Source organism: Haliotis rufescens, unplaced genomic scaffold (assembly GCF_023055435.1).
Source record: "Haliotis rufescens isolate VD_foot unplaced genomic scaffold, xgHalRufe1.0.p SCAF_20, whole genome shotgun sequence".
NCBI lineage: Eukaryota > Metazoa > Mollusca > Gastropoda > Lepetellida > Haliotidae > Haliotis > Haliotis rufescens.
Window position 1 is genome coordinate 5,421,114 of NW_025963891.1, and position 27,049 is coordinate 5,448,162.

The 27,049-nt window shown below is 46.1% G+C and overlaps 2 protein-coding genes across 2 annotated transcripts; one reads left to right on the forward strand and one right to left on the reverse strand.

Moving 5' to 3' along the window:
- The first annotated feature begins 10 nt into the window (after positions 1–10).
- On the forward strand, positions 11–27,014 carry LOC124123412 (protein C12orf4 homolog). Its single transcript, XM_046486645.2, has 13 exons — positions 11–140; positions 5,855–6,032; positions 7,516–7,661; positions 9,899–10,080; positions 13,284–13,383; positions 15,077–15,201; positions 16,633–16,733; positions 17,200–17,284; positions 17,667–17,788; positions 20,446–20,624; positions 23,302–23,535; positions 25,371–25,496; positions 25,838–27,014. The coding sequence occupies exons 2-13, from the start codon at positions 5,870–5,872 to the stop codon at positions 25,946–25,948; spliced, it is 1,674 nt and encodes a 557-aa protein (XP_046342601.1). The 5' UTR covers positions 11–140; positions 5,855–5,869; the 3' UTR covers positions 25,949–27,014.
- On the reverse strand, positions 1,328–5,030 carry LOC124123406 (extensin-like). The gene is made up of 2 exons (XM_046486630.2): positions 4,953–5,030; positions 1,328–3,262 (listed from the first exon to the last, which is right to left on the reverse strand). The coding sequence occupies exons 1-2, from the start codon at positions 5,028–5,030 to the stop codon at positions 1,328–1,330; spliced, it is 2,013 nt and encodes a 670-aa protein (XP_046342586.2).
- Positions 27,015–27,049: the final 35 nt, after the last annotated feature.

Below are 27,049 nucleotides of genomic sequence, written 5' to 3' on the forward strand. Positions count from 1 at the left end.
CTTCCTTTCAGGTTTCCCAGCATCCTGTATACAAAATGTCAGCGCCCACAACAAACCTCCCATTTCCGTATTTGTGTATCTCATATTTCACGTTCTAAACAATGTAACTCAGTCAATTGTTCAGCTGCCGTGTGTTGGAGGTAAGCTGTATATGTACTTATTTTCTTCATGCTTGAAAGAAATTGTCCGAGTCCATTCAGCGTATGTATCCTATGTTAATACTTGGTGGAGATCTGCAGATCAGCTGACTTGTGTCACTTGTCAGCGATTGTCATTGAAATAGTCTGTCATTCAAGGGTTTATCAGCACAGGATGATGGAAGTGGGCGTTTGACATTTTCCTTACCTATGTCGTGAGACCAGGAAAGTAAAACAATATCTTGAATTTATCGGAGTTTTCCTTTTAGGTACTTGACCATACTTTGGCTGAAGGGGTCATTGTCGGCACGGGTACTACAGATATGTACCGAAGGTACAGCTAAAATCAGAATACAGAAAGGTACCCAGAACCCGTAACCAGAACTGGTTCACGTCGTAGTTCTGGTCTCCTCATTATGAGTGCATGCTTGGTGATGCTGTGCTGTACTTACATCACTATATACTTAATTTTGGAAACATTTTTGCACGCTGAAATACAACAGTATGACTGTTCTCATCCACTTATGGCAAGGAAATACAGAGAGAAAAATGTATAGTGCGTACTGATTGGATGAATTTTACCACGGTTTGGCATCTAAGACATGTTGTAATGCGGCCTGCAACGGAATGGATCCATCCTAGAGCACCTTTATGTATTCTGATTTTGGCCAGGGTACATTTCTGTGTTACCAAAATGTACCTGGGGTACATATCTGTAGTACAGTGCAGACAATGACCCCTTCAGCCATATTTTGTTATAAATAAGAATGGGTCTACACTTTGTATTTTCCAGTGTCATATTTTTGAGATATTGGATGAAATTTGTTTGAAAAATAGAAATTTGTCAGTACTTAATATTTATATTTATGTTCGATCCCCTGCGCAGCACTAATTGAAATTTGCGAAAGTATGCCCGGTAAAGTGCAGTACTCCCGCATAACTAACACTGTTACAATCAGCACTTTATATGCTGTAACTTGGGATAAGGGGCAGTTCATTATGTTACTTCCATGCCAGAATGTTGAAATCTGATACCCCACCATGAAGAAAACAGGCTGCACATGGATTTCTGAGCAAGACAATAAATCTCTGCTATGAAGCAAAAAGCTGCAGGCTGCTTTTGAAAGGATGACACCCAAAAGTGTGGGGGGGGTGGGGGAAGTGGTGAGAGTAGGTAGCCGGATGGTGGGTCAGTGGTAGCCATGTGGTGGATAGGGGGTAGCCAGGTGGTGGGAAGGAGGTAGCCAGGTGGTGGGAAGGAGGTAGCCAGGTGGTGGGAAGGGGATAGCCAGGTGGTGGAAAGGGGATAGCCAGATGGTGGGTCGGTGGTAGCCATGTGGTGGATAGGGGGTAGCCAGGTGGTGGGAAGGGGGTAGCCAGGTGGTGGGAAGGGTATAGCCAGGTGGTGGGAAGGGTATAGCCAGGTAGTGGGAAGGGGATAGCCAGGTAGTGGGAAGGGGATAGCCAGGTAGTGGGAAGGGGATAGCCAGGTGGTGGGAAGGGGGTAACGAGGTGGTGGGAAGGGGGTAACGAGGTGGTGGGAAGGGGATAGCCAGGTGGTGGGAAGGGGATAGCCAGGTGGTGGGAAGGGGATAGCCAGGTGGTGGGAAGGGGATAGCCAGGTAGTGGGAAGGGGATAGCCAGGTAGTGGGAAGGGGATAGCCAGGTGGTGGGAAGGGGGTAACGAGGTGGTGGGAAGGGGGTAACGAGGTGGTGGGAAGGGGATAGCCAGGTAGTGGGAAGGGGATAGCCAGGTGGTGGGAAGGGGATAGCCAGGTGGTGGGAAGGGGATAGCCAGGTGGTGGGAAGGGGATAGCCAGGTAGTGGGAAGGGCATAGCCAGGTGGTGGGAAGGGGATAGCCAGGTAGTGGGAAGGGTATAGCCAGGTGGTTGGAAGGGGGTAACGAGGTGGTGGGAAGGGGATAGCCAGGTGGTGGGAAGGGGATAGCCAGGTGGTGGGAAGGGGATAGCCAGGTAGTGGGAAGGGCATAGCCAGGTGGTGGGAAGGGGATAGCCAGGTGGTGGGAAGGAGGTAGCCAGGTGGTGGGAAGGGGATAGCCAGGTGGTGGGAAGGGGATAGCCAGGTGGTGGGAAGGGGGTAACCAGGTGGTGGAAAGGGGATAGCCAGGTGGTGGGAAGGGGATAGCCAGGTGGTGGGAAGGGGATAGCCAGGTGGTTGGAAGGGGATAGCCAGGTGGTGGGAAGGGGATAGCCAGATGGTGGGAAGGGGAAAGCCAGGTGGTTGGAAGGGGATAGCCAGGTGGTGGGAAGGGGATAGCCAGATGGTGGGAAGGGGATAGCCAGGTGGTGGGAAGGGGATAGCCAGGTGGTGGGAAGGGGAAAGCCAGGTGCTGGGAAGGGGGTAACCAGGTGGTGGGAAGGGGGTAGCCAGGTGTTGGGAAGGGGATGATAGCCATGTGGTGGGAAGGGGGTAACCAGGTGGTGGGAAGGGATAGCCAGGTGGTGGGAAGGGGATAGCCAGGTGGTGGGAAGGGGATAGCCAGATGGTGGGAAGGGGAAAGCCAGGTGGTGGGAAGGGGAAAGCCAGGTGGTTGGAAGGGGATAGCCAGCTGGTGGGAAGGGATAGCCAGATGGTGGGAAGGGGATAGCCAGGTGGTGGGAAGGGGATAGCCAGGTGGTTGGAAGGGGAAAGCCATGTGGTGGGAAGGGGATGATAGCCATGTGGTGGGAAGGGGGTAACCAGGTGGTGGGAAGGGATAGCCAGGTGGTGGGAAGGGGATAGCCAGGTGGTGGGAAGGGGATAGCCAGGTAGTGGGAAGGGCATAGCCAGGTGGTGGGAAGGGGATAGCCAGGTGGTGGGAAGGAGGTAGCCAGGTGGTGGGAAGGGGGTAACCAGGTGGTGGGAAGGGGATAGCCAGGTGGTGGCAAGGGGATAGCCAGGTGGTGGGAAGGGGATAGCCAGGTGGTGGGAAGGGCATAGCCAGGTGGTGGGAAGGGGATAGCCAGGTGGTGGGAAGGGGGTAGCCAGATGGTGGGAAGGGGATAGCCAGGTGGTGGGAAGGGGATAGCCAGGTGGTGGGAAGGGGATAGCCAGGTGGTGGGAAGGGGATAGCCAGGTGGTGGGAAGGGGGTAGCCAGGTAGTGGGAAAGCGGTAGCCAGGTGGCTGGAAGGGGAGTAGCCAAGTTGTATGAATGGATAGTCTGATGGGAGGGTGCAATCATATGGGAGGAAGATGGTAGCCAAGTGTGCATGTGTTTGGAGGGGGGTAGCCAAGTGGTGGTTGGTTGGGGGGGGGGGGGTAGGCAGACAAGGTGGGTGGTGATAGCTAGATGGGGGGGGTTAGCCATGTTTTGTATGAGGCAGTTTTTGCTGATGTAGCAAAGTGTGGTGTGATATGGTTAAACACTTTGGTGATGTGGGTACGGTATTCAACTTTGTATCATAAGGTCTGTTGTTTGATGCAGACATTCTGTAGCTAGCGTAGAGCCTAAGTTTAAGCCTACACCTTCAACTCTACTAATAATGTGTATATGTGTTATGCACCAAATCCAGGGACAGGACGTCAACCGTTCTGAAACTTTGTAAACAGTAGCCCACAACCCCCAAGCTTACTTAGCTTTGCTCAGACAGACAGATCTAATGCAAGCCTTTCGGTACACCTTACATATTGTATATATGTATATAGATATAGATATACTGCTACAACTCCGACAGTAGGGTGCATGACAATTTAACACAAAGTGACTGTATCGCTAGCTCACCGTAGGGCTTAGAGGACATCATGTGGAGGATAATTTTGAAAATACTTTTTCATGTTTAGGGATATTTTCTCAATGAAAGTTAAACATTTCATGAGCTATGTTTATCCAAAATGAATTAGATGGAACTGTGTACGATGTGACAGAGGTACTTGGCTGAAAGGAACTCTGGGTAACAGAGTGATTGGTTTCCTACAACCAGGCCATTTTTATATTGTTATCTAGGCTTTGATAAACACTGGCTTCAAGCAGGAAATTAGAATTTTGTAACTCATCCATAAGAAAAACACACAGGCTTTGTCTTCAACTTGCCTTCAACATAAAGTAACAAGACTGAGGTCAGTTTACTTTGTGTTGTTGGCTTTGCTATGCGGAGCTCTATTGCTTTGGTTTGGGAATTGAATTATGCATGTGATGTCACACTCTGAAATTATTTCCTGCATGATTTAGATCACACAGAACCGTTGACGTACTGTCCCTTTAAACCATGCTCAATGCACTACATTATCACCCCAGTCAATGGATCAGCATGCACTCGATTTTCATTACAAGCTCCCAGGGGAGTATACATCCCAAGCTGCCTGTGAAGCAGTAGTAGGGTAATAGTCACATTGCCATCTCATCCTACCAGGTACCCATTCACTGTTTGATGAACAGGGGCTTATTTCACAAAAGTTACTTTCCTAAGGAGACACCGCTTGTGGCGAGTACCTCAGTGTGGGTCAGAACCGAAGCCCTAGGCACTCTCAGGAGCCGAACCCCTAGAAACTCTCAGGAGCCGAACCCCTAGAAACTCTCAGGAGCCGAACCCCTAGAAACTCTCAGGAGCCGAACCCCTAGAAACTCTCAGGAGCCGAAGCCCTAGAAACTCTCAGGAGTCAAAGCCCTAGAAACTCTCAGGAGCTGAACCCCTAGAAACTCTCAGGAGCCGAAGCCCTAGAAACTCTCAGGAGTCAAAGCCCTAGAAACTCTCAGGAGCCGAAGCCCTAGAAACTCTCAGGAGCCGAAGCCCTAGAAACTCTCAGGAGCTGAACCCCTAGAAACTCACAGTCATCTATCCCCTTATTGTAAATGACCAATGTTGCTTAACTTCACCTGATTTGCGACCTGTGTGCTGTACATGGGACCACGTGCACAACTCAGTTTGAGTCTATGTTGGTCTAACTCCTTCATGTTTGTTCTAAAAGGCGACTATGCTTGTCATAAGAGGAGACTAACAGGATCGGGTGGTTAGGCTCGCTGACTTGGTAGATGCATGTCATCGTATCCCAATTGGATTGATGCTCATGAAGTCAATTACTGGGTTGTCTGGTCCAGACTCAATTGTTTACAGACCGCCGTCATATATCTGCAATATTGCTGAGTGGGGCGTTAAACAACAAACAAACAAACAAATCATGTTACTGGAGAAAGCTCTCACCAAGGACACAAGCAAGACAACATAATTACTCGACATCTCAATCAGTGCACTAATCAATTATATCACAATATACACCTGTCTCCATGTTTTACCTTCAAATGAAACTAGGCATGTATCCTAAGTATTCAGTCAACTCATTGACTTAACTGAGCATCAGTTGTGACAATGATTTCAGTGTGCTTGGATGTGTGACAACCGTGGAGAAGAAAGCTGTGTGCCCTGGCTTGTCACTTTACACTGGTCCAAAGGGACACAACTCCCTGTACAGAGTTGTGTCCCTTAGCGGCAAGGATCTGCTGGTTTGGGGTGAATCCCAGATTTATCCACAGATAACCATACTGATGGCTTTGACCAAGGTGCTAAATGTGTAAGACCTGCACCAGTTTGAACTTTCCCTACACATTAAGCTGACTGGCTAGAACTAAACTAAACCCACTCACACTCAATATTTCATGGACAAAATTAGATATGTTGATAACAATCAACCTTATTAAAATGAGAAAGATTCTAAATTTGTTGATAATTTTCATGTTCAATTAATGAGTAGTATTCTCAATATGCTTCCTCCATTTTGCAGACTTGCGAGTTGACAATGAAGAACCTCACGGAGGAGAGGGACTTTGTGTATACATTTTATAGCAAGAACTTGAAGTCTACTGTGACTGTGCCAGTTACGATTCCTCTGTCAACATCTGTCAGTGAGTTTGTGGGCCGACTTGTCAACGCGCATAACCTGCCTTGTTATGTGGAGGACGGTGAGACGCATGACTCTCCTGGTGCAATTGTACTCAGCAATATTCTGATCATTGCAGACAGCTGATGGTTGATCTGGTACCCTGTACTGAGGCAATGACCAGTTGTAAATGTCCATGATTGAATTTAAAGAAATTGTTAATGTATCTTTTGATGATCAAATTGTTTGATGTACCAAATGTAAGTTTCAAAAATAAAATCTTTCATGAAATTCGTACATAATTATACATACACGTAACTACCTACTGAGGGCTATAAAAAGAAAGGGGGCATTGATGTTTATTGAAAAATGCAAAAGCAGTTACTTGGCCGTGCAAAACCCCCTCCACCATCAGGTCAATGGGCACACAGACAACCCCCCTCCACCATCAGGTCCATGGGCACACAGACAACCCCCTCCACCATCAGGTCCATGGGCACACAGACAACCCCCTACACAATCAGGTCCATGGGCACACAGACAACCCCCTCCACAATCAGGTCCATGGTACACAGACAACCCCCCTACACCGACAGGTCCATGGGCAGACAGACAACCCCCTCCACCATCAGGTCCATGGCACACAGACAACCCCCTCCACCATCAGGTCCATGGGCACACAGACAACCCCCTCCACCATCAGGTCCATGCCACACAGACAACCCCCCTCCGCCATCAGGTCCATGGGCACACAGACAACCCCCCTCCACCATCAGGTCCATGGACACACAGACAACCCCCCTCCACCATCAGGTCAATGGCACACAGACAACCCCCTCCACCATCAGGTCCATGGTCACACAGAAAACCCCCTCCACCATCAGGTCCATGGTCACACAGACAACCCCCTCCACCATCAGGTCCATGGTCACACAGACAACCCCCTCCACCATCAGGTCAATGGTACACAGACAACCCCCTCCACCATCAGGTCAATGGTACACAGACAACCCCCTCCACTATCAGGTCAATGGCACACAGACAACCCCCTACACCATCAGGTCCATGGGCACACAGACAACCCCCTCCACCATCAGGTCAATGGCACACAGACAACCCCCCTCCACCATCAGGTCCATGGGCACACAGACAACCCCCCTCCACCATCAGGTCCATTGGCACACAGACAGCCCCCCTAGACCATCAGGTCCATGGGCACACAGACAACCCCCCTAGACCACCAGGTCCATGGCACACAGCCAACCCCCTCCAACATCAGGTCCATGGGCACAAAGACAATCCCTCTTCACCATCACGTCCATTGGCACACAGACAACCCCCTCCACCATCAGGTCCATGGGCATACAGACGACCCCCTCAGACCATCAGGTCCATGGGCACAGAGACAACCCCCTCAACCCCTTGGACCAGCTGGTCCATGGCACACAGACAACTCCTCAATCATCAGACAACAATAAGTCAAGGCCACAATATTAAATTAGACACAGAAATAGAAAAGTGAATGGATAAGGTTAAATTTTGAAAACCTCCACTACTTTTGTCAGATCTGACAGCGGCCCTCACAGAGTTTGTTTCCAAGGAAACTCATCAGCTGAGTGATGCCAGAGCAGACGAAGCTATCCAGAAGGTCCAGATGGGGCAGGTGTCATCCGCTGACCTTGTCAAGCGATGGACAAAGGCTTTCACTCAGGTGGGCAGTGTGACCTGGTTGATTGTGTGACATCGTACCCCAGCAAGCTCTGGTGTGTGTGTGTCTGTGTGACCTGGCTGATTGTGTGACATTGACCCAAGCAGGTGCTGGTGTGTGTCTGTGTGACCTGGGTGATTGTGTGACATTGACCCCAGCAAGTACTGGTGTGTGTCTGTGTGACCTGGGTAATTGTGTGACATCATGCCCCAGCAAGCTCTGGTATGTGTCTGTGTGACCTGGGTGATTGTTTGACATTGACCCCAACAAGTGCTGGTGTGTGTCTGTGTGTGACCTGGGTGATTACGTGACATTGGACCCCAGCAAGTGCTGGTGTGTGTCTGTGTGACCTAGTTGATTGTGTGACATCATACCCAGCCAGCTATGGTGTGTGTCTGTGTGTGACCTGGGTGATTGTGTGACATCATACCCCAGCAAGTACTGGTGTGTGTCTGTGTGTGACCTGGGTGATTGTGTGACATCAGACCCCAGCAAGTACTGGTGTGTGTCTGTGTGTGACCTGGTGTGTGTCTGTGTGTGACCTGGGTGATTGCGTCACATCAGACCCCAGCAAGAACTGGTGTGTGTCTGTGTGTGACCTGGCTGATTGTTTGACATTGACCCCCCTGCCGCGATATCTCAAGAACTAAACACTGGATTGTCTTCATATTTGGAACTATGGTGTATATACAGACTCCGCAGACACCAGTCGGTTTTGGTGACCTTGACCCCATTTTCAAGGTCACAGCAGGCAAATCTGCTTTTGGAGTTGGAAAACGGTGTTGCCGCGATATCTCAAGAACTAAACACTGGATTGTCTTCATATTTGGAACTATTGTGTATATACAGACTCCGCAGACACCAGTCGGTTTTGGTGACCTTGACCCCATTTTCAAGGTCACAGTAGGCAAATCTGCTTTTGGAGTTGGAAAACGATGTTGCCGCGATATCTCAAGAACTAATCGCTGGATTGTCTTCATATTTGGAACTATTGTGTATATACAGACAACGCAGACACCAGTCGGTTTGGGTGACCTTGACCCCATTTTCAAGGTCACAGCAGGCAAATCTGCTTCGTGGCACAACTTGCAGTGGAACGCAAACAGTTTCCAGGGATATTAGCTTGGGCTGTCACTGTACACAAATCTCAGGGAAGTACATACACCTCCATAGTAGGGGACCTCTCAACCCAGAAACACACTCCAATGGCTAATTGTGTGACATTGACCCCAGCAAGTACAGGTGTGTGTCTGTGTGACATGGGTGATTGTGTGACATTGACCCCAGCAAGTACTGGTGTGTGTCTGTGTGACCTAGCTGATTGTGTGACATCATACCCCAGCAAGCTCTTATGTGTGTCTGTGTGTGACCTGGGTGATTGTGTGACATTGACCCCAGCAAGAACTGGTGTGTGTCTGTGTGTGACCTGGCTGATTGTGTGACATTGACCCCAGCAAGTACTGGTGTGTGTCTGTGTGACCTGGGTGATTGTGTGACATTGACCCCAGCAAGTACTGGTGTGTGTCTGTGTGACCTGGGTGATTGTGTGACATTGACCCCAGCAAGTACTGGTGTGTGTCTGTGTGACCTGGGTGATTGTGTGACAATGACCCCAGCAAGTACTGGTGTGTGTCTGTGTGACCTGGGTGATTTTGTGACATTGACCCAAGCAAGTACTGGTGTGTGTCTGTGTGAGCTGGCTGATTGTCTTACCTGTTTTCCTGAAGGTATGTTTGTATTAATGTTGTGAGACATTTGTTGTTTATGAATCAAAGCTTGAGGGGAAACATGGAATAGACCAAACTGCATATGGTGGCAGTGGCCAGTGTTTCCATAAGACTGCAGGAGTTGTTTCCCCTTGCAGACTTACAGTTATTGGTTCTTATATATTTGAATATATCATGGCATATTACATATCATATTGGCCGTAATATCTCCCCATGTGCTGACAATATTGACAAAGGGGGTGCCTATCAAAGTCATAAACAATGTGTTAAATCTGTATCCAGAGATCAAGCAGTAGTTAGAACTTAGTTCAAACATTGATGAAACTCAGACTTTTTCAATAATACATGTAGTTCCAAGGCAACTCAAACAATTATATACCCCTTCTGTCCTGCTGTTGTCTATAAAAGTCATGCATTTGACTTGCCAGAACCCTATGGTCGTTATTTTGCTGAAATTCTTTTGAAAGCAGCAATGAACCAAACTCACTCACTCACTCACTGATGTGTTTGTAGGAAGTGAAGGCGTACTCGACCCCGGTTGAGGTGACCAATGACCAGGTGTTCTCTGAGGTGTACCACACGCTGATCCACTCCCCCGCCCTGGAGACGCTGCTCAACCTGGAACACACATATGCCCTGGCGGTGGAGGACCTGACAGACCAGCGGGACAAGGACCTGCAGCATCTCGACACCATGTAGGTGATCTGTCTCCTGATCCGTCTCCCTGGTGTTGTATGTGGTTCATCTCCCTCGTGTAGCAGGTGGGCTGTCTCCGTCGTCTATTTGGTCCCTCTCCCCTCGTGTTGTAGGTCATCTGAATGGCTTGTGTAGAAGGTGGTCCGTCTCCCTTGTGTAGAAGGTGGTCCGTCTCCCTTGTGTAGAAGGTGGTCCGTCTCCCTTGTGTAGAAGGTGGTCCGTCTCCCTTGTGTGGAAGGTGTGGAAGGTGGTCTGTCTCCCTTGTGTGGAAGGTGGTTCGTCTCCCATGTGTAGAAGGTGGTTAGTCTCCTTTGTGTGGAAGGTGGTCCGTCTCCCTTGTGTAGAAGGTGGTTTGTCTCCCTTGTGTGGAAGGTGGTCCGTCTACCTTGTGTGGAAGGTGGTCCATCTCCCTTGTGTAGAAGGTGGTCTGTCTCCCTTGTGTAGAAGATGGTCAGTCTCCCTTGTGTAGAAGGTGGTCCATCTCCCTTGTGTGGAAGGTGGTCCGTCTCCCTTGTGTAGAAGGTGATCCGTCCCCCTTGTGTAGAAGGTGGTCCGTCTCCCTTGTGTGGAAGGTGGTCTGTCTCCCTTGTGTGGAAGGTGGTCCGTCTCCCTTGTGTGGAAGGTGGTCCATCTCCCTTGTGTAGAAGGTGGTCCGTCTCCCTTGTGTGGAAGGTGGTCCGTCTCATTTGTGTGGAAGGTGGTCTGTCTCCCTTGTGTGGAAGGTGGTTCGTCTCCCATGTGTAGAAGGTGGTCCGTCTCCCTTGTGTAGAAGGTGGTCCGTCTCCCTTGTGTAGAAGGTGGTCCGTCTCCCTTGTGTGGAAGGTGGTCCATCTCCCTTGTGTGGAAGGTGGTCCATTTCCCTTGTGTAGAAGGTGGTCCGTTTCCCTTGTAAAGAAGGTGGTCCGTCTCTCTTGTGTAGAAGGTGGTCCATCTCCCTTGTGTGGAAGGTGGTCAGTCTCCCTTGTGTAGAAGGTGGTTCTTTTCCCTTGTGTAGAAGGTGGTTCTTTTCCCTTGTGTAGAAGGTGGTCCGTCTCCCTTGTGTAGAAGGTGGTCCGTTTCCCTTGTGTAGAAGGTGGTCTGTCTCCCTTGTGTGGAAGGTGGTCAGTCTCCCTTGTGTGGAAGGTGGTCCGTCTCCCTTGTGTAGAAGGTGGTCCGTCTCCCTTGTGTGGAAAGTGGTCCGTCTCCCTTGTGTGGAAGGTGGTCCGTCTCCCTTGTGTGAAGTGGTCAGTCTCCCTTGTGTGGAAGGTCGAAGGTGGTCCATCTTCCTTGTGTAGAAGGTGGTCCGTCTCTCTTGTGTGGAAGGTGGTCCGTCTCCCTTGTGTGGAAGGTGGTCTGTCCCCCTTGTGTAGAAGGTGGTTAGTCTCCCTTGTGTGGAAGGTGGTCTGTTTCCCTTGTGTGGAAGGTGGTCCGTCTCATTTGTGTGGAAGGTGGTCTGTCTCCCTTGTGTGGAAGGTGGTCCGTCTCCCATGTGTAGAAAGTGGTTAGTCTCCTTTGTTTGGAAGGTGGTCCGTCTCCCTTGTGTGGAAGGTGGTTTGTCTCACCTTGTGTGGAAGGTGGTCCGTCTCCCTTGTGTAGAAGGTGGTCTGTCTCCCTTGTGTAGAAGATGGTCAGTCTCCCTTGTGTAGATGGTTGTCCATCTCCCTTGTGTGGAAGGTGGTCCGTCTCCCTTGTGTAGAAGGTGATCCGTCCCCCTTGTGTAGAAGGTGGTCCGTCTCCCTTGTGTGGAAGGTGGTCTGTCTCCCTTGTGTGGAAGGTGGTCCGTCTCCCTTGTGTGGAAGATGGTCCATCTCCCTTGTGTAGAAGGTGGTCCGTCTCCCTTGTGTGGAAGGTGGTCCGTCTCATTTGTGTGGAAGGTGGTCTGTCTCCCTTGTGTGGAAGGTGGTTCGTCTCCCATGTGTAGAAGGTGGCTAGTCTCCTTTGTGTGGAAGGTGGTCTGTCTCCCTTGTGTGGAAGGTGGTCTGTCTCCCTTGTGTGGAAGGTGGTTCTTCTCCCATGTGTAGAAGGTGGTTAGTCTCCTTTGTGTGGAAGGTGGTCCATCTCCCTTGTGTAGAAGGTGGTCCGACTCCCTTGTGTAGAAGGTGGTCCGTCTCCCTTGTGTAGAAGGTGGTCCGTCTCCCTTGTGTAGAAGGTGGTCTGTCTCTCTTGTGTAAAAGGTGGTCCGACTCCCTTGTGTGGAAGGTGGTCCGTCTCCCTTGTGTAGAAGGTGGTCCATCTCCCTTGTGTAGAAGGTGGTCCGTCTCCCTTGTGTGGAAGGTGGTTCGTCTCCCTTGTGTAGAAGGTGATCCATCCCCCTTGTGTAGAAGGTGGTCCGTCTCCCTTGTGTGGAAGGTGGTCTGTTTCACTTGTGTGGAGGGTGGTCTGTCTCCCTTGTGTGGAAGGTGGTCCGTCTCCCTTGTGTGGAAGGTGGTTCGTCTCCCTTGTGTAGAAGGTGGTTAGTCTCCCTTGTGTGGAAGGTGGTCTGTTTCCCTTGTGTAGAAGGTGGTCTGTCTCCCTTGTGTAGAAGGTGGTCCGTCTCCCTTGTATAAAAGGTGGTCCGTCCCCCTTGTGTGGAAGGTGGTCTGTCCCCCTTGTGTAGAAGGTGGTTAGTCTCCCTTGTGTGGAAGGTGGTCTGTTTCCCTTGTGTGGAAGGTGGTCTGTTTCCCTTGTGTGGAAGGTGGTCTGTCTCCCTTGTGTGGAAGGTGGTCCGACTCCCTTGTGTAGAAGGTGGTACGTCTCCCTTGTGTAGAAGGTGGTCCGTCTCCCTTGTGTAGAAGGTGGTCTGTCTCCCTTGTGTAAAAGGTGGTCCGACTCCCTTGTGTGGAAGGTGGTCCGTCTTCCTTGTGTAGAAGGTGGTCCATCTCCCTTGTGTAGAAGGAGGTCCGTCTCCCTTGTGTAGAAGGTGGTCCGTCTCCCTTGTGTAGAAGGTGGTCCGTCTCCCTTGTGTAGAAGGTGGTCCGTCTCCCTTGTGTGGAAGGTGGTCCGTCTCCCTTGTGTAGAAGGTGGTCCGTCTCCCTTGTGTAGAAAGTGGTCCTTCTCCCTTGTGTAGAAGGTGGTTCTTTTCCCCTGTACAAGTGGTCCACCTCCCTCATGTATTAGGTATTCCTGAGGACACTCTTTAAGCGGCCCCTATTATGTCAAGATCCCTGCCAAGATCACACCAAGGTGCGAGTCACTGAATGTAAAGGACAGTTTCATGTTGTTCATGTGTGCTTTTATTTTGTAGGCAGCAGGAAGAGATGGAACATGCACTAAAGAATGTTGGTGCATCGTATGCAGACGAGGACATCAACACTCTCGCACAAAGACATTTCGAGAACACCCAGGTAACATATATATCGTATTGACATCATTGAGGGTTGATGTACTAAGTCTCAGTTAGTCATGGTCAGTCCTGCTTTGTCCATAATGTCATTGTGGTAGCATTCATGAGGCTCTAAGACGTTGGAGTGACTGTGTTATTTATAGATCACAGTACTTTGTCTTGGATGAGTTATTTTAGGTCTGAAGTATACTGAACAAAATAACTAAAGCTTTAAAAAATAAAAGAATTAGTTCTCAGGCAATGTTTTTTTAAAATATAGTGCGGGCGGGCGGTGTCTTTTTGGGGGGGTTGTTCAAACTACATGTAGTATGTTACCAATGAACAGTTGTGTACAATCAACCTGGGAAAGGGCCTCCCTACATAAATGTATTCCTTGATAGTAAAAATACTGGAATACAGGGCTGGAATACTGGACTTGTAGTATTTGAGGATTTTTAATTGTATTTTTTTTAAATGGAAATAAAAACGAAACGTGCGGTGAACTTTATGATGATGCGGGTGGTGTCTGAGAACCAAGACTTTTTTTTTAGCCTGAAGGATCATGAATATTTTTGGCAATATTTTCATGAAATCATGTGCTCAGTCTTAAGTACGAAAAATATACCCCAAAATATTCATTCTCCGTTACTTTTTTTATATCACTGCCAGTATACAAATCAATCTCATTAAAATCAGATGTTAGTTCCTGCTATCGCTAAACAAAGATCTGAGGACATCCCATTACGGATCACGTCAGAACGACCAATCAAAGCATCGCTTACCAGATCATGAAAGTAACAGTCAGAATTTGTTTTCTAATCATGCAACCTCGAAAACGTTAAAACGGGGTATTCCGAACGACAGTTACGGCCCGTACCACTGATTCCGTCAAAATTATCGTCTATCTCTCACTTCCGTGGGATACACATTTGAACGGAGGAGGCGTTGCCCAGTACTTAGGAAGCGCTGCCATACAATTGCAACCACATATTTGACATTCTGGAATTTTCGTTTGTTTAGTTTTCAAACTGTGTCAACATATTTTTGAAGCGTAGTCTGAAATGGAAGTCGCCAGGTTGAAACGAGTGCCTCAAAGCTCGAGAAAGCTGCTTACTCATTGGCTGATATCGACTTCTTGTTATTCATTTTAGTGGTCGGTCAAAGTTCGCGAAAGGTCGTTTTGCCGTGACCCGTAATGGGATGTCCTCAGATCTTTGTTTAGCGGCAGCGAGAACTTCGATCTGATTTTAAGTAGATTGATATACAAATTTGCTTCAGATAATCAGTTGAGAATGAAATGATCCGTAATAAGAACAATACTTACTATTTGTTTCTGTTTCAATATTTTTTAGTGGTGTCACAATTTCTTATTTCACTTTTCTTTGTTTGTTTGTTGTTTAAAGCTGCACTCAGCAATATTCTAGCTATATGATGGGGGGTCTGTAAATAATTGAGTCTGGAACAGACAATCCAGTGATTGATATCATGAGCATCAATCCACGCAATTAGGATACGATGACATGCATGAACCAAGTCAGCAAGGCTGTCTACCCGATCCCTTTAGTTGCTTCTTACGAAAAGCATATTATGCATTGGTTGCTAAACACCTATTTGAATCCGGTTCTTCTCAGGTTTCACTTTTCCTTTGTCGCTACATATATGTGCAATAACCTTAAACAGGATGTTCACCCCTGTCACACCTCACCTTGTTTCAGTTGATCAACAGCAAGTGGATGAGTGAGCTGAGTAACGTCCACGAGACACAGAAGCGCGAGTACCGGGAGTGGGTCATGAAGGTGCACGAAGACTCCACCTCCAACAATGGCGCTCCCGCCTACCAGTGAGTCTGTCTGCCACAACTCCTGTTCTTGTAGATGAATAGTTGGATTCAGTAGTCAATGACAAATAGTGTGAATGTCTCCATAAAATGTCCTCTCGTCCAAATTGTCCTTTCCAATAATAGACTTGGTATAATCACTGTACGACCAAACTTGCATCTGTCATCCATCTTTGATTATTTACCCAAGAATATGAATTTCAAGTAACCAAGGAATAATGAGTTACTATGGTAACTGTCTTTTCATCGTCTACACATCTGTGATATTGTTACGTGTTTTCCAGTTTTGGATGTTGTTGAGTAGTGTTGGAAATGTCCAGGTATCTAGGACTTATTTACATCTACAAGTCTGAAAACACAGACTGTTTACTGACATTGTAAAATAGAAGTATTATCAGTCATTTCCATAGCGCTTCATCTCTGTACATCTGCTGTCACAGTTCCGCACATGCTGTCAGGCCACGATACAGTGGGTGATGTCATATGCTTCCACAATAAGTGAACTCGTCTGGTTTGCAGAATCTGGATCTAAGCCAAAGTTGTGCTGATAAATATAGATGTGGGGTCGATTTCACCAATGTAAATGTCATATGATCGTTTGATTGCCATGATTGCAGACAGTGATTGAGGAACTGTATAATTTATTATAAGTTGTAGCAGGATCACTCAGATATATGGGCTTTTATGCGTCCTGCGAGGCGAGTGGTATAAAACCTAACGAGGGTTAAAACCTAAACCCCATGTACTCCGAGTAATCCTGCTACAATGAATTTGTCTTACCGACATGTTTATATATTGTAAAAGAATTCAAACAAATCAAAAATTGATAGAAAACAACTGTTCAATTGAGCTGCAATTAACTTACACTATGTCACATGACTTCCGTTGACTTGGGAAAAAGCGTACAGCTTTTTGCTTTGAAGCGGGGGTAATAAGGGATTTATTTTGCCCCTCAGACGAACTTACTCATGGCGGGGTATAAGGGATTTCTTCTCCTGCTGAGAAATCTATTCCCCACCAAGGCATGATACATCATATTTGATCTAGATCAGGTGGACCAATCAGATCTCATCATTCTGACATCGGACCCGTGAAGATCCGGGGTAGAAGAGGTCTTCAGCAACCCATGCTTGCAGTAAAAGGCGACTATGCTTGTCGTAGGAGGCGACTTAAGGGATTGGGTGGTCAGGCTCGCTGACTAGGTTGATACATGTCATCGTATCATGCTTATCGATGCTCATGATGTCAATCACTGAATTGTCTGGTCCAGACTGCTGTCATATAGCTGGAATATTGCTGAGTGTGGTGTTAAACAACAAACAAACAAACAAACAAAACATTCTGACATGGAGGTATGAGAAGATCGTTTGTTTGCCATGATTGCAGTGATTGAGGAACAGTTTATCATATTAGCATTATATGCATTGATTGCAGACAGAGATTGAGGAACATGTCAACGGCGCTGCCTGCAGCGGAGGAGGAGGAGAGGCAGGCGCCATCTACCCGACTCGAGGAGTCCTTCACTATCCATCTCGGTGAGTCACTGTAGCCATGTCTGTTTTCAATGATCTTAAAGCAATGTGAGTAAAGTTTCAGGTGTCGAATAACAAGAACATCCACAATCTGAAAACACATCATGCTTGTCGGTGCATTGAGCCTGTGACACTGCATGGAGCTTGGCGCACACTAACTGGACTGAGTTATACCAGGTGGTATATACCTACAACTGGGATCATTTGGGGTTTTCCTCTCACGTTCAGCTGACACTCACAGTACAATTGAAACTGCTGTTCATAGCAGCATTAAACACAATTCACTCACTCTTTCATTTGGGCAGTACGGTAGCCAAGTGACGTACCCAAGCATCATTGTGTCCTGCCACCAGTGATATATTTAAGGCTCTTGAGAATCCTTCATTCAGACAGTAGTCGTGTTTTGAAAAACTAAATAATGTCAAGGTTCGATATGTGCTGCTCTACATCAGTGCTGTCTTTTTTGCAGGGGCACAGATGAAAACCACCCATAATCTACGTCTGCTCTGCACGGATGTCCTTGACCTTTGCAGGCACAGACCACACACAATAGGGTAACAAATTCATCATGATAATAATAAGAATATATTTTCTCCGTTACTGAAACACCAGTTTACTGTGCAGAGTTGCTGGTCAGATTCATGGGTCATGTTTGAACCCAGATAAACCCAAATCATGTCAAACCATACCATACTCCTGCATTCACCGAAGAGGTTAAACTGTGTCACACAGCTGACATGCCCTGATATGACTGAGATATTGTTCAAGGCAGCATCTCACTTACTCACTCCCTAAGAACAGAGGACCAGATGGACCAGATGGACCCCAACTGGTAAACCATCATCTACAGCAGTGTGATCATGTATCTCTCATCATGTATCACATCCCAGACACAGTTATTGTGATCTGTCTACATTGTCCCCTATCTGTCTTCAGCGGTGTAATGATCCCAGAGCCACAGCGGCTGCAGACAGCGATGTCCCTTTACTCCGACTCACTATGTGCCATGATCCTCCTGGTGGACAACAGACTCAACACCTTCACCGGGATCAAGAGAGGTAACTGCATACATCTGACCAAGCTCCTTCCCAGCGCGTGACACCTTCGTTACACTCTCGGTAACATCGCTGCCACCAGTGTGGGCGCGGCCATTACAAGAATCTTGAAATTTGCCCTCAAACCCCATATGTAGTAACGTTTATAATTTTGTTTATGTCTTTGGGAATGCCATCATATTTCAATTTGAAAAGGTTTACGACTGACCATGTTTTCCAGATGATTTACTTTGTTGTTTTAATAATCAGATTGGTTCGAGTTTGCAGACTAACGGAAAATCAACCAACTTCTCTCTTACATTCTTACTATATCAATAACACGATAGTTTTAATGAAACAGAAATTTAAATTGACAAACGAAGAAAGTAATTTAGCAGCGATAAGTGTATTCGGCGTCACGACAGTCGTCACTTGTTTGTAAACATAACGGTCATTCGATTGCGAGTTCAACTCCAAGCATGGTTGTGGCCAACTATTCACAGTGGGGAGTTTTGACTGGTGGCAGCGATAGTATAGAGAGCTCCGGGAACGTACTATCGCTGTGAGGAGCTTGACATCTGACAGGGGAAGGGAGGTTACTCTACATGTCAGGGGAAGGGAAGTTACTCTACATGTCTGAAGGGAAAGGGAGGTTACTCTACCTACCTGACCAAGCTCCTCATAGCCCATTCGCAGAGCTCTCAATACTATCGCTGCCACCACTCAAAGCTCCCAACTGTGATACAACTATCATGTATTTGATTTTCCATCCGTCTGCAATCTTGAAACAATCTGATCAAACAAACAAAAAGGTAACTTCGTCTGGGAAATATGGTAACTTCGTCTGGGAAATATGGTCAGTTGTATGGGCGGCAATACAAAGTTGAAATAAAGGTCAAAAGTTCGCAATAATAATCAAATGTTACAAATAAATTATTAAATGTTACTGATAAAGGTCAAAATACAAAACAAACAGACGCCGGTCAGACAAATACAAAGTTGAAATGAAGGTCAAGAGTCCGCAATATTAATAGTCAAATGTTTATACAAAAAGACGTCACATGAAAAGAAAGAACAATGTGTTGACAATAAAAAATGCCTGATGGCACTGCAATTTGTAAAACATTCCGAATTTAATCGGCTTGTTCCGCTGTGTATATGATGACTGCATGCACAATGTATTACATCATTTTTATAACATATGAAAAGTGAACGTTGTGCGTGAATTGCGTTCCATGGCACTGTGTCAACCTCAGACCATAAAATTATTCAGAGATGTAAGCTGTTAAATAAAACAAATTGTCGCACAGTCCTTATATCAGTGTAGGATAATATGTGGCGACATTTGCTGGGTTTTTTTTTTTACGCATTACAAAATCTCGGACAACACTTAGCAGTGTCTCTTTTTCAAATCGGTTTAATGTTTGCCGTTACATTTACACCACAGAATCAGTCAGGAAATTAAACATGTTACATCTCTGGGTAATTTTATTGTCTGAGGTTGACACAGTGCCACAAGAGCACAATTCTCACACAACGTACACTTTTCACATGTTATGAAAATGTGCGTCTGAAACATAACTCGGCATCATAACACCCTCGTGTTGCAGCAAGCGTCAAATTAGTGTTTACTGAAGTTATATATTAATTACATGTACTAATTATGTGTGTGTGTGTGTGTGACGTCAGACCTCAGATGGTGGGTGCTGGAGGAATGACGTAACACATTGTGCACCTCAGCATGTAGTTGTATACACAGCGGAATAAGCCAATTTAACTCAGAATATTTTACAAGTTGCAGCGCCATCTTTAGCCATCTCCAGCGTTCTTTATTGTCAACGTCCTTTCGTGCTCACTGACGTTCTTTAGTACACCTTGTTCTTTCTTTTCATGAATTCTTTCGTAACACTTGACAGTCCGACAGGGGAAGGGAGGTTACTCTACATACCTGACCAAGCTCTTCACAGCGTGTGACACCTTTGTTACACTCCCTGTAACATTGCTGCCACCAGTGTGGGCGCAGCCATGTTTATACCTTTGTTTATGTCTTTGGGAATGCAATCATAGTGAATTTTAAAAAGGTTTACGACTGTCCATATTTCCCAGATGAATTTACCTTTTTGTTTATTTGATCAGATTGGTTCAAGATTGCAGATGAACTAAAAACCAACCAACCTCCCCCTTACATTCTTACTACATGATAGTGGTAATGAAACAGAAAGTGCCATCAATGTGGAAGAGGTTATTACAAGAATCTTGAAATGTGCCTAGGTCTATGACAAGGAACCCTTCTTAGTTTCAAACACTATTACTCTTTCAATACAAAGGACATGCTTCAAATGGGGGATTACAAATTTCTTGATTCAGTTTAGTTTGTTGGATTTGAAGATAATTCACTACTTTTATTATTGCAGACCACAGTTTTTTACTGATTAAGATATTGCAGGAATTGGCTCAAAGACATTTTATTTCATGGCAAATTAATACATATAGGGAATAATGATTTTTTAAAGAGTGAATGAGATGGGTTCAAGATTCTTTATGAATAAAATTTATATTTATCATAATATCAAGCATATGTTAAGAATTACTTATAATTTTCAGAAATGAATAATTATCTTTACAACATAAGTGTCAAGGATATTTTTGTCAAGTGTTTTATCTTTACTATCCATCTGCAGATTTTGCTCGGGTGAGTGAACAGTCAACAGACTTCCATTTCTCGGACATGGATCATCAGATGCTCCTCATTGAACAGGAAGTCACAAAATGCAACGACATCCGTGTCATGCGGAGGGTTGCTGAAGACGTAGACAAGATCAGCATTAAGAGTACAGGCAGCAGCTCCAGTGATGGCCAGGTAAGACATTGATACCTGCATGTAGTGGCTGTAGTGTGGCCAGGTAAGACATTAACACCTGCATGTAGTGGCTGTAGTGTAGCCAGGTAAGACATTAACACCTGCATGTAGTGGCCCTAGTGTGGCCAGGTAAGACATTAACACCTGCATGTAGTGGCTGTAGTGTAGCCAGGTAAGACATTAACACCTGCATGTAGTGGCCCTAGTGTAGCCAGGTAAGACATTAACACCTGCATGTAGTGGCTCAAGTGTGGCCAGGTAAGACATTAACACCTGCATGTAGTGGCCCTAGTATAGCCAGTTAAGACATTAACACCTGCATGTAGTGGCTGTAGTGTAGCCAGGTAAGACATTAACACCTGCATGTAGTGGCTGTTGTGTAGCCAGGTAAGACATTAACACCTGCATGTAGTGGCTGTAGTGTGGCCAGGTAAGACATTAACACCTGCATGTAGTGGCTCAAGTGTGGCCAGGTAAGACATTAACACCTGCATGTAGTGGCTCTAGTGTGGCCAGGTAAGACATTGACACCTGCATGCAGTGGCCCTAGTGTGGCCAGGTAAGACATTAACACCTGCGTGTAGTGGCTGTAGTGTGGCCAGGTAAGACATTAACACCTGCATGTAGTTGCTGTAGTGTGGCCAGGTAAGACATTAACACCTGCATGTAGTGGCTGTAGTGTAGCCAGGTAAGACATTAACACCTGCATGTAGTGGCTGTTGTGTAGCCAGGTAAGACATTAACACCTGCATGTAGTGGCTGTAGTGTGGCCAGGTAAGACATTAACACCTGCATGTAGTGGCTCAAGTGTGGCCAGGTAAGACATTAACACCTGCATGTAGTGGCTCTAGTGTGGCCAGGTAAGACATTGACACCTGCATGCAGTGGCTCTAGTGTGGCCAGGTAAGACATTAACACCTGCATGTAGTGGCTGTAGTGTGGCCAGGTAAGACATTAACACCTGCATGTAGTGGCTCTAGTGTGGCCAGGTAAGACATTGACACCTGCATGCAGTGGCCCTAGTGTGGCCAGGTAAGACATTAACACCTGCATGTAGTGGCTCTAGTGTGGCCAGGTAAGACATTAACACCTGCATGCAGTGGCCCTAGTGTGGCCAGGTAAGACATTAACACCTGCATGTAGTGGCTGTAGTGTGACCAGGTAAGACATTAACACCTGCATGTAGTTGCTGTAGTGTGGCCAGGTAAGACATTAACACCTGCATGTTGTGGCTGTAGTGTAGCCAGGTAAGACATTAACCCCTGCATGTAGTGGCTCTAGTGTAGCCAGGTAGAGATTAACACCTGCATGTAGTGGCTCTCGTGTAGCCAGGTAAGACATTTACACCTGCATGTTGTGGCTGTAGTGTAGCCAGGTAAGACATTAAACCCTGCATGTAGTGGCTCTAGTGTAGCCAGGTAAGACATTAACACCTGCATGTAGTGGCTCAAGTGTAGCCAGGTAAGACATTAACACCTGCATGTTGTGGCTGTAGTGTAGCCAGGTAAGACATTAACCCCTGCATGTAGTGGCTCTAGTGTGGCCAGGTAAGACATTAACACCTGCATGTAGTGGCTCTAGTGTAGCCAGGTAAGACATTAACACCTGCATGTAGTGGCTCTCGTGTAGCCAGGTAAGACATTAACACCTACATGTAGTGGCTGTAGTGTAGCCAGGTAAGACATTGACACCTGCATGCAGTGGCCCTAGTGTGGCCAGGTAAGACATTAACACCTGCATGTAGTGGCTCTAGTGTAGCCAGGTAAGACATTAACACCTGCATGTAGTGGCTCTCGTGTAGCCAGGTAGAGATTAACACCTGCATGTAGTGGCTGTAGTGTAGCCAGGTAAGACATTAACACCTGCATGTAGTGGCTGTAGTGTAGCCAGGTAAGACATTGACACCTGCATGTAGTGGCTGTAGTGTAGCCAGGTAAGACATTGACACCTGCATGTAGTGGCCCTAGTGTAGCCAGGTAAGACATTGACACCTGCATGTACCGGTAGTTGCTTCCGTGTAGCCAGGTAAGACATTAACACCTGCATGTAGTGGCTGTAGTGTAGCCAGGTAAGACATTGACACCTGCATGTAGTGGCCCTAGTGTAGCCAGGTAAGACATTGACACCTGCATGTACCGGTAGTTGCTTCAGTGTAGCCAGGTAAGACATTAACACCTGCATGTAGTGGCTCTAGTGTAGCCAGGTAAGACATTAACACCTGCATGTAGTGGCTCTCGTGTAGCCAGGTAGAGATTAACACCTGCATGTAGTGGCCCTAGTGTAGCCAGGTAAGACATTGACACCTGCATGTACCGGTAGTTGCTTCAGTGTAGCCAGGTAAGACATTAACACCTGCATGTAGTGGCTCTAGTGTAGCCAGGTAAGACATTGACACCTGCATGTAGTGGCTCAAGTGTAGCCAGGTAAGACATTGACACCTGCATGTAGTGGCTGAAGTGTAGCCAGGTAAGACAATTTTATCTTTGTCTAAATAATTTCATTCCAAGGGATTGATTAAGTTTTCACTCTAAGGGGAAACTGACCAATCTGTGAGACCCTGTGTTGGGATATTGACCAATCAGTGGAATCCTGAGTTTTAGTTGTAAAGCCAGAGTTGACATTATTTCGCGGACTGATTCTGCCGTGGGAACTGAACCTATTTGTGTTGTGTATTCAGGACAAGACCCTTGGCAACAAGCTGCAGGTTGGTGACGTGTACATCAGCAAGCACTCCAACCTGTCTGAAGTTCACACAGCATTCCACCTCGTGTGTGACGATGGCGTGCGATCTACCGACATCACATCTCGGCATCCGGTCATCCTCAGCATCAGGAACATCATCAAACTGTGTTTCCGCCACAACATCCACACCCTCACCATACCACTCCTTCTGGCGCATGAGATGTCTGAGGTGAGTTGTCTCCCTTTGCATGACTAGCCAGGGCAGTTTCGCTATTGCAAGAGTATCGTGATAGTTGAAACACTTGTAGCAGCATTAGAATAGAGGTACAACTATATCAATAGTATATAAGGTTTCATTAGCACATAAGATTTCCTTGTTTTATTTGACATGACTGCATAGCTTAACATGCCCATCAAGCCCTTCATTCACCAGATAGCATGGGAAGAGGGTAAGGGAGGTGATTATTGTCTGACATTTGAATTATAATTGACAAATAATCTCTTTAAGAAGGTACTTTTGGATCAAAACACATGGAAAAAAATATGATTAACAGTAACGTTTCTATTGAGAGTGTGATGCAGCATTGATGGTCATTAGTTAAATTTTAATTTTTTATCAAAGTCTTGCCATTTGAGTGCTGTGATAAATGTATAACTGGAATACTGCTCAAAGTGGCATTTAACCCAACTCACTCACTCTCTCTTGACCATGGACAATTGCTATGCATCATAAGTGTGATCAGCCATTACACCCTATAGGCCAGTACTCATAACACTGATGTACGAAGTTTTTGGCTGAAGTATCAGATCTATTTCTATGCTGTGATTCAACCCTACTCACACATTGCAGGACACATTAGGGGGATTGTAACTATAGCAACACCGAAATCAACCAACAGCAGCTTCAGCACCTGCAATTATATATTCAAAGCAGCACAACCAAAACTGTCACCAGAACCGAACGGTTTGATCACACGAGTCCTGAAACATTTACACAGGTTTCCAGCCCCTGCCAGAATGGAGTTCAAGGTCTTCATTGCTGCACTTTCCCATCTCTCCAAGCTTTCCGTACCTGGCACACGGTCATATGTACTCGGTTCTCATGACAATATGCTTCTCCCTATTCCTGGCTTGGTGGGGTGGCCCAGTGGTTACATCACTTGCTGGTCACGCCAAAGGAGGGGGATCATTTCCCCACATGGGTACAACATGTGAAGCCCATTGCTGGTGTCCCCTGGCATGATATTGCTGGAATATCACTAAAAGAAGCATAAAACCATGCTTACCCTTATTCTCCATTATTTCACAGACACTTCCCCGCTTTTGGACAGAGACTCTTTCAGTATGCAGCGGCCACGAAAATGAAAAATTTCACACTTGATCACAAATTCTGGCTACTTTTGAAAAAAGAAGAAAAACACAAAAAATGTTGTTTTGAAGAACGTATTTCCGTTTAAGTTTCAGAGCACAGAGCACGCAATATTTTGAAATCCTTCACTTTCAGAGTGTATCTATTATTTTTATCAGTATTGGGCAATCAACAATTGCAGTGAAATGACAGTGGGATCAATCATTACATCATGTCTACCATCAGTCACAGGCTGGGCTGACTGGCTGTACTGTAGACTTAAATATCAAACCATCAGACGATGACATAATTATGTTGCATGCATGTTTCAAGAGCCATGGAAATTTCAAATTACCTCCCTTTGACTGTTATTTTTCATAAACATTTTCACTAATATGCATTAGCAATATTTACCAATCAAACCGGGCACAGCTGGCTCTGTTGTCTAAGTACACCTATTCACTGTGCCAAATTGTGTCCCCTGGTCTTGCCAGGATCCTGTGATTGTGTGTTTGAATCCCAGATTGGTCCTGATTCTGGTCATTGGTTTGTCAGCACCATAACCTTCACCTAAGTTTAAACACCAAGACCTGCTTCATCCTTTCCTCCAACATCAAGCTGACTTGGAATGATACAACAGAAATATTGTTCAAAGCACAAAACACTCCCACCCATCCTGTGTAGACCTACATATTTCTGTACCTTGTCACCTACAGGAGATGACTATACCCTGGTGCATGAAGCGAGCTGAGCTGCTGTTTAAGTGTGTCAAGGGATTTATGATTGAGATGGCCACCTACAGCAGTCAGCAGTCCCGCACCATCCAGTTCCTGGTCCCTCAGGTAGGTGGCGCTGCAGGTGGCGCTGCAGGTGGGCGTGGTAGATATAGGACAGCTCGACTTCCCATCTTCAGACTCTGTTACATCATTGAATGATCTTAAAAACCCATGCTTGTCGTAAGAGGCCACTAATGGGATTGGGTAGTCAGGCTCGCTGACTTGGTTGATGCATGTCATCGTATACCGATTGCGTGGATCGATGATCATGATGTCAATCACAGTATTTTCTGGTCCAGACTCGATTATTTACAGACTGACGTCATAGAGCTGGAATATTGCTGAGCGCGGCATTAAACAACAAACAAACATACAGGATTCAGCAGTTTACGTGTTCCTGGTTTCAGGGCCTGTCGGAGGAAATGTTCACCAACATCAGCAGCATGCTGCCAAATATATTCCGTCTGTCCAACCCACTCGTCGTCAGGTCAGGCCCACACAACCATGCTACTTCCTAGTCCAAAACTAGTCCAAAACACCTCAATCTTCAACTGTGATGTTGTCACCTACACCAGCTACCAACTCGCTACCTTACCTCAGGGCTGCCTCAACCTTCCACACCAGTAAAACAGTTCTTATTCAGTGTGGAGTATCTCCTAAGGAAACCTTGTTTGTTCGAATCAGTAATGGGTAATAAAAGAATAAAAGAAAAGCTGAGTGCCAAAAGTCGCTTGAAGATGAGAGCCCTTTCTAACCATGATGGCTGCATTAAGAAGTGGAACAGTCGCTCTCAACCATCACCTAGCTGATTTTCTGTTAGTTGTGCATAGATTCTCAAGTTTGATGCTGAGAGTGGTTTGGCTGTTCCAGGGTCGTGTACCATTTCCTTAACCTGATTTCCTTAACCTTAGTTTCCAGGACCTGATGAGGATGTTGTGGCTGTCACTCTTGGATATTGTGCAATATTCTTACCAGTCTCCTCGACCAAAATGGCTTTTACAGTGAGACCATAGTCTTTCTGAACGTAGTGCTAATATTTGATGTTACCATTGATACTGTAACACGATATTGGTGTCATCACAGGGTTTTCAACTGTCTTGTTGCTTGAAACTTTTGTATATTAGTCTGATCTAATCATCTACTCAATGGATACAATCAAGTACAATAATGGCTGAAAGAGCCGAATGTTTATCGAGTCGTATTTGTTATTGCTCAGTAATTGCAAGTAATGACAATTTATTGAGAAACTGGTTTTGTTACATCTGTAACTGATGAATATGAAGCTAAATATTTGTGAATATTGTTGGCATTCATGATGAAGAATAAACAATGTTTTCATTGTAAAAAGTGTTTATTTGAAAAGATAGCTGTGATTTTGTGGCATTTGATTGCCTAACCAAGCAAATGTTTATCAATGTATTTATTTCCGTAAAGCCAAAATAATAGAATACGCCATGCCTAGTGACTGCTGTTTTCTTATTGGCCCACAATAGAATAGGAGGGACTTGTGGTGCATTATTGTGCAGAATGATGAAACGGAAATCGTATTTTAGTGTGAACCATAAATAGTCTGACATTACTGTTCTTTGGGTTTTTTGTTTTTTTTACAGTGTGCACAC

What these genes read in the sequence shown, in the direction of transcription:
- LOC124123406 (XM_046486630.2), bottom strand. Translation starts at nt 5,030, where the DNA reads ATGAAGGAGTTAGACCAACATAGACTCAAACTGAGTTGTGCACGTGGT. An exon ending in GCACACAGGTCGCAAATCAG is followed by an intron (nt 3,263 to 4,952) that starts GTGAAGTTAAGC and finishes CTCCCCTTCCAG; the next exon opens with CCACCTGGCTACCGCTTTCC.
- LOC124123412 (XM_046486645.2), top strand. Translation starts at nt 5,870, where the DNA reads ATGAAGAACCTCACGGAGGAGAGGGACTTTGTGTATACATTTTATAGC. An exon ending in GTCCTTCACTATCCATCTCG is followed by an intron (nt 16,734 to 17,199) that starts GTGAGTCACTGT and finishes TCTTTTTTGCAG; the next exon opens with GGGCACAGATGAAAACCACC. An exon ending in CACAGACCACACACAATAGG is followed by an intron (nt 17,285 to 17,666) that starts GTAACAAATTCA and finishes ATCTGTCTTCAG; the next exon opens with CGGTGTAATGATCCCAGAGC.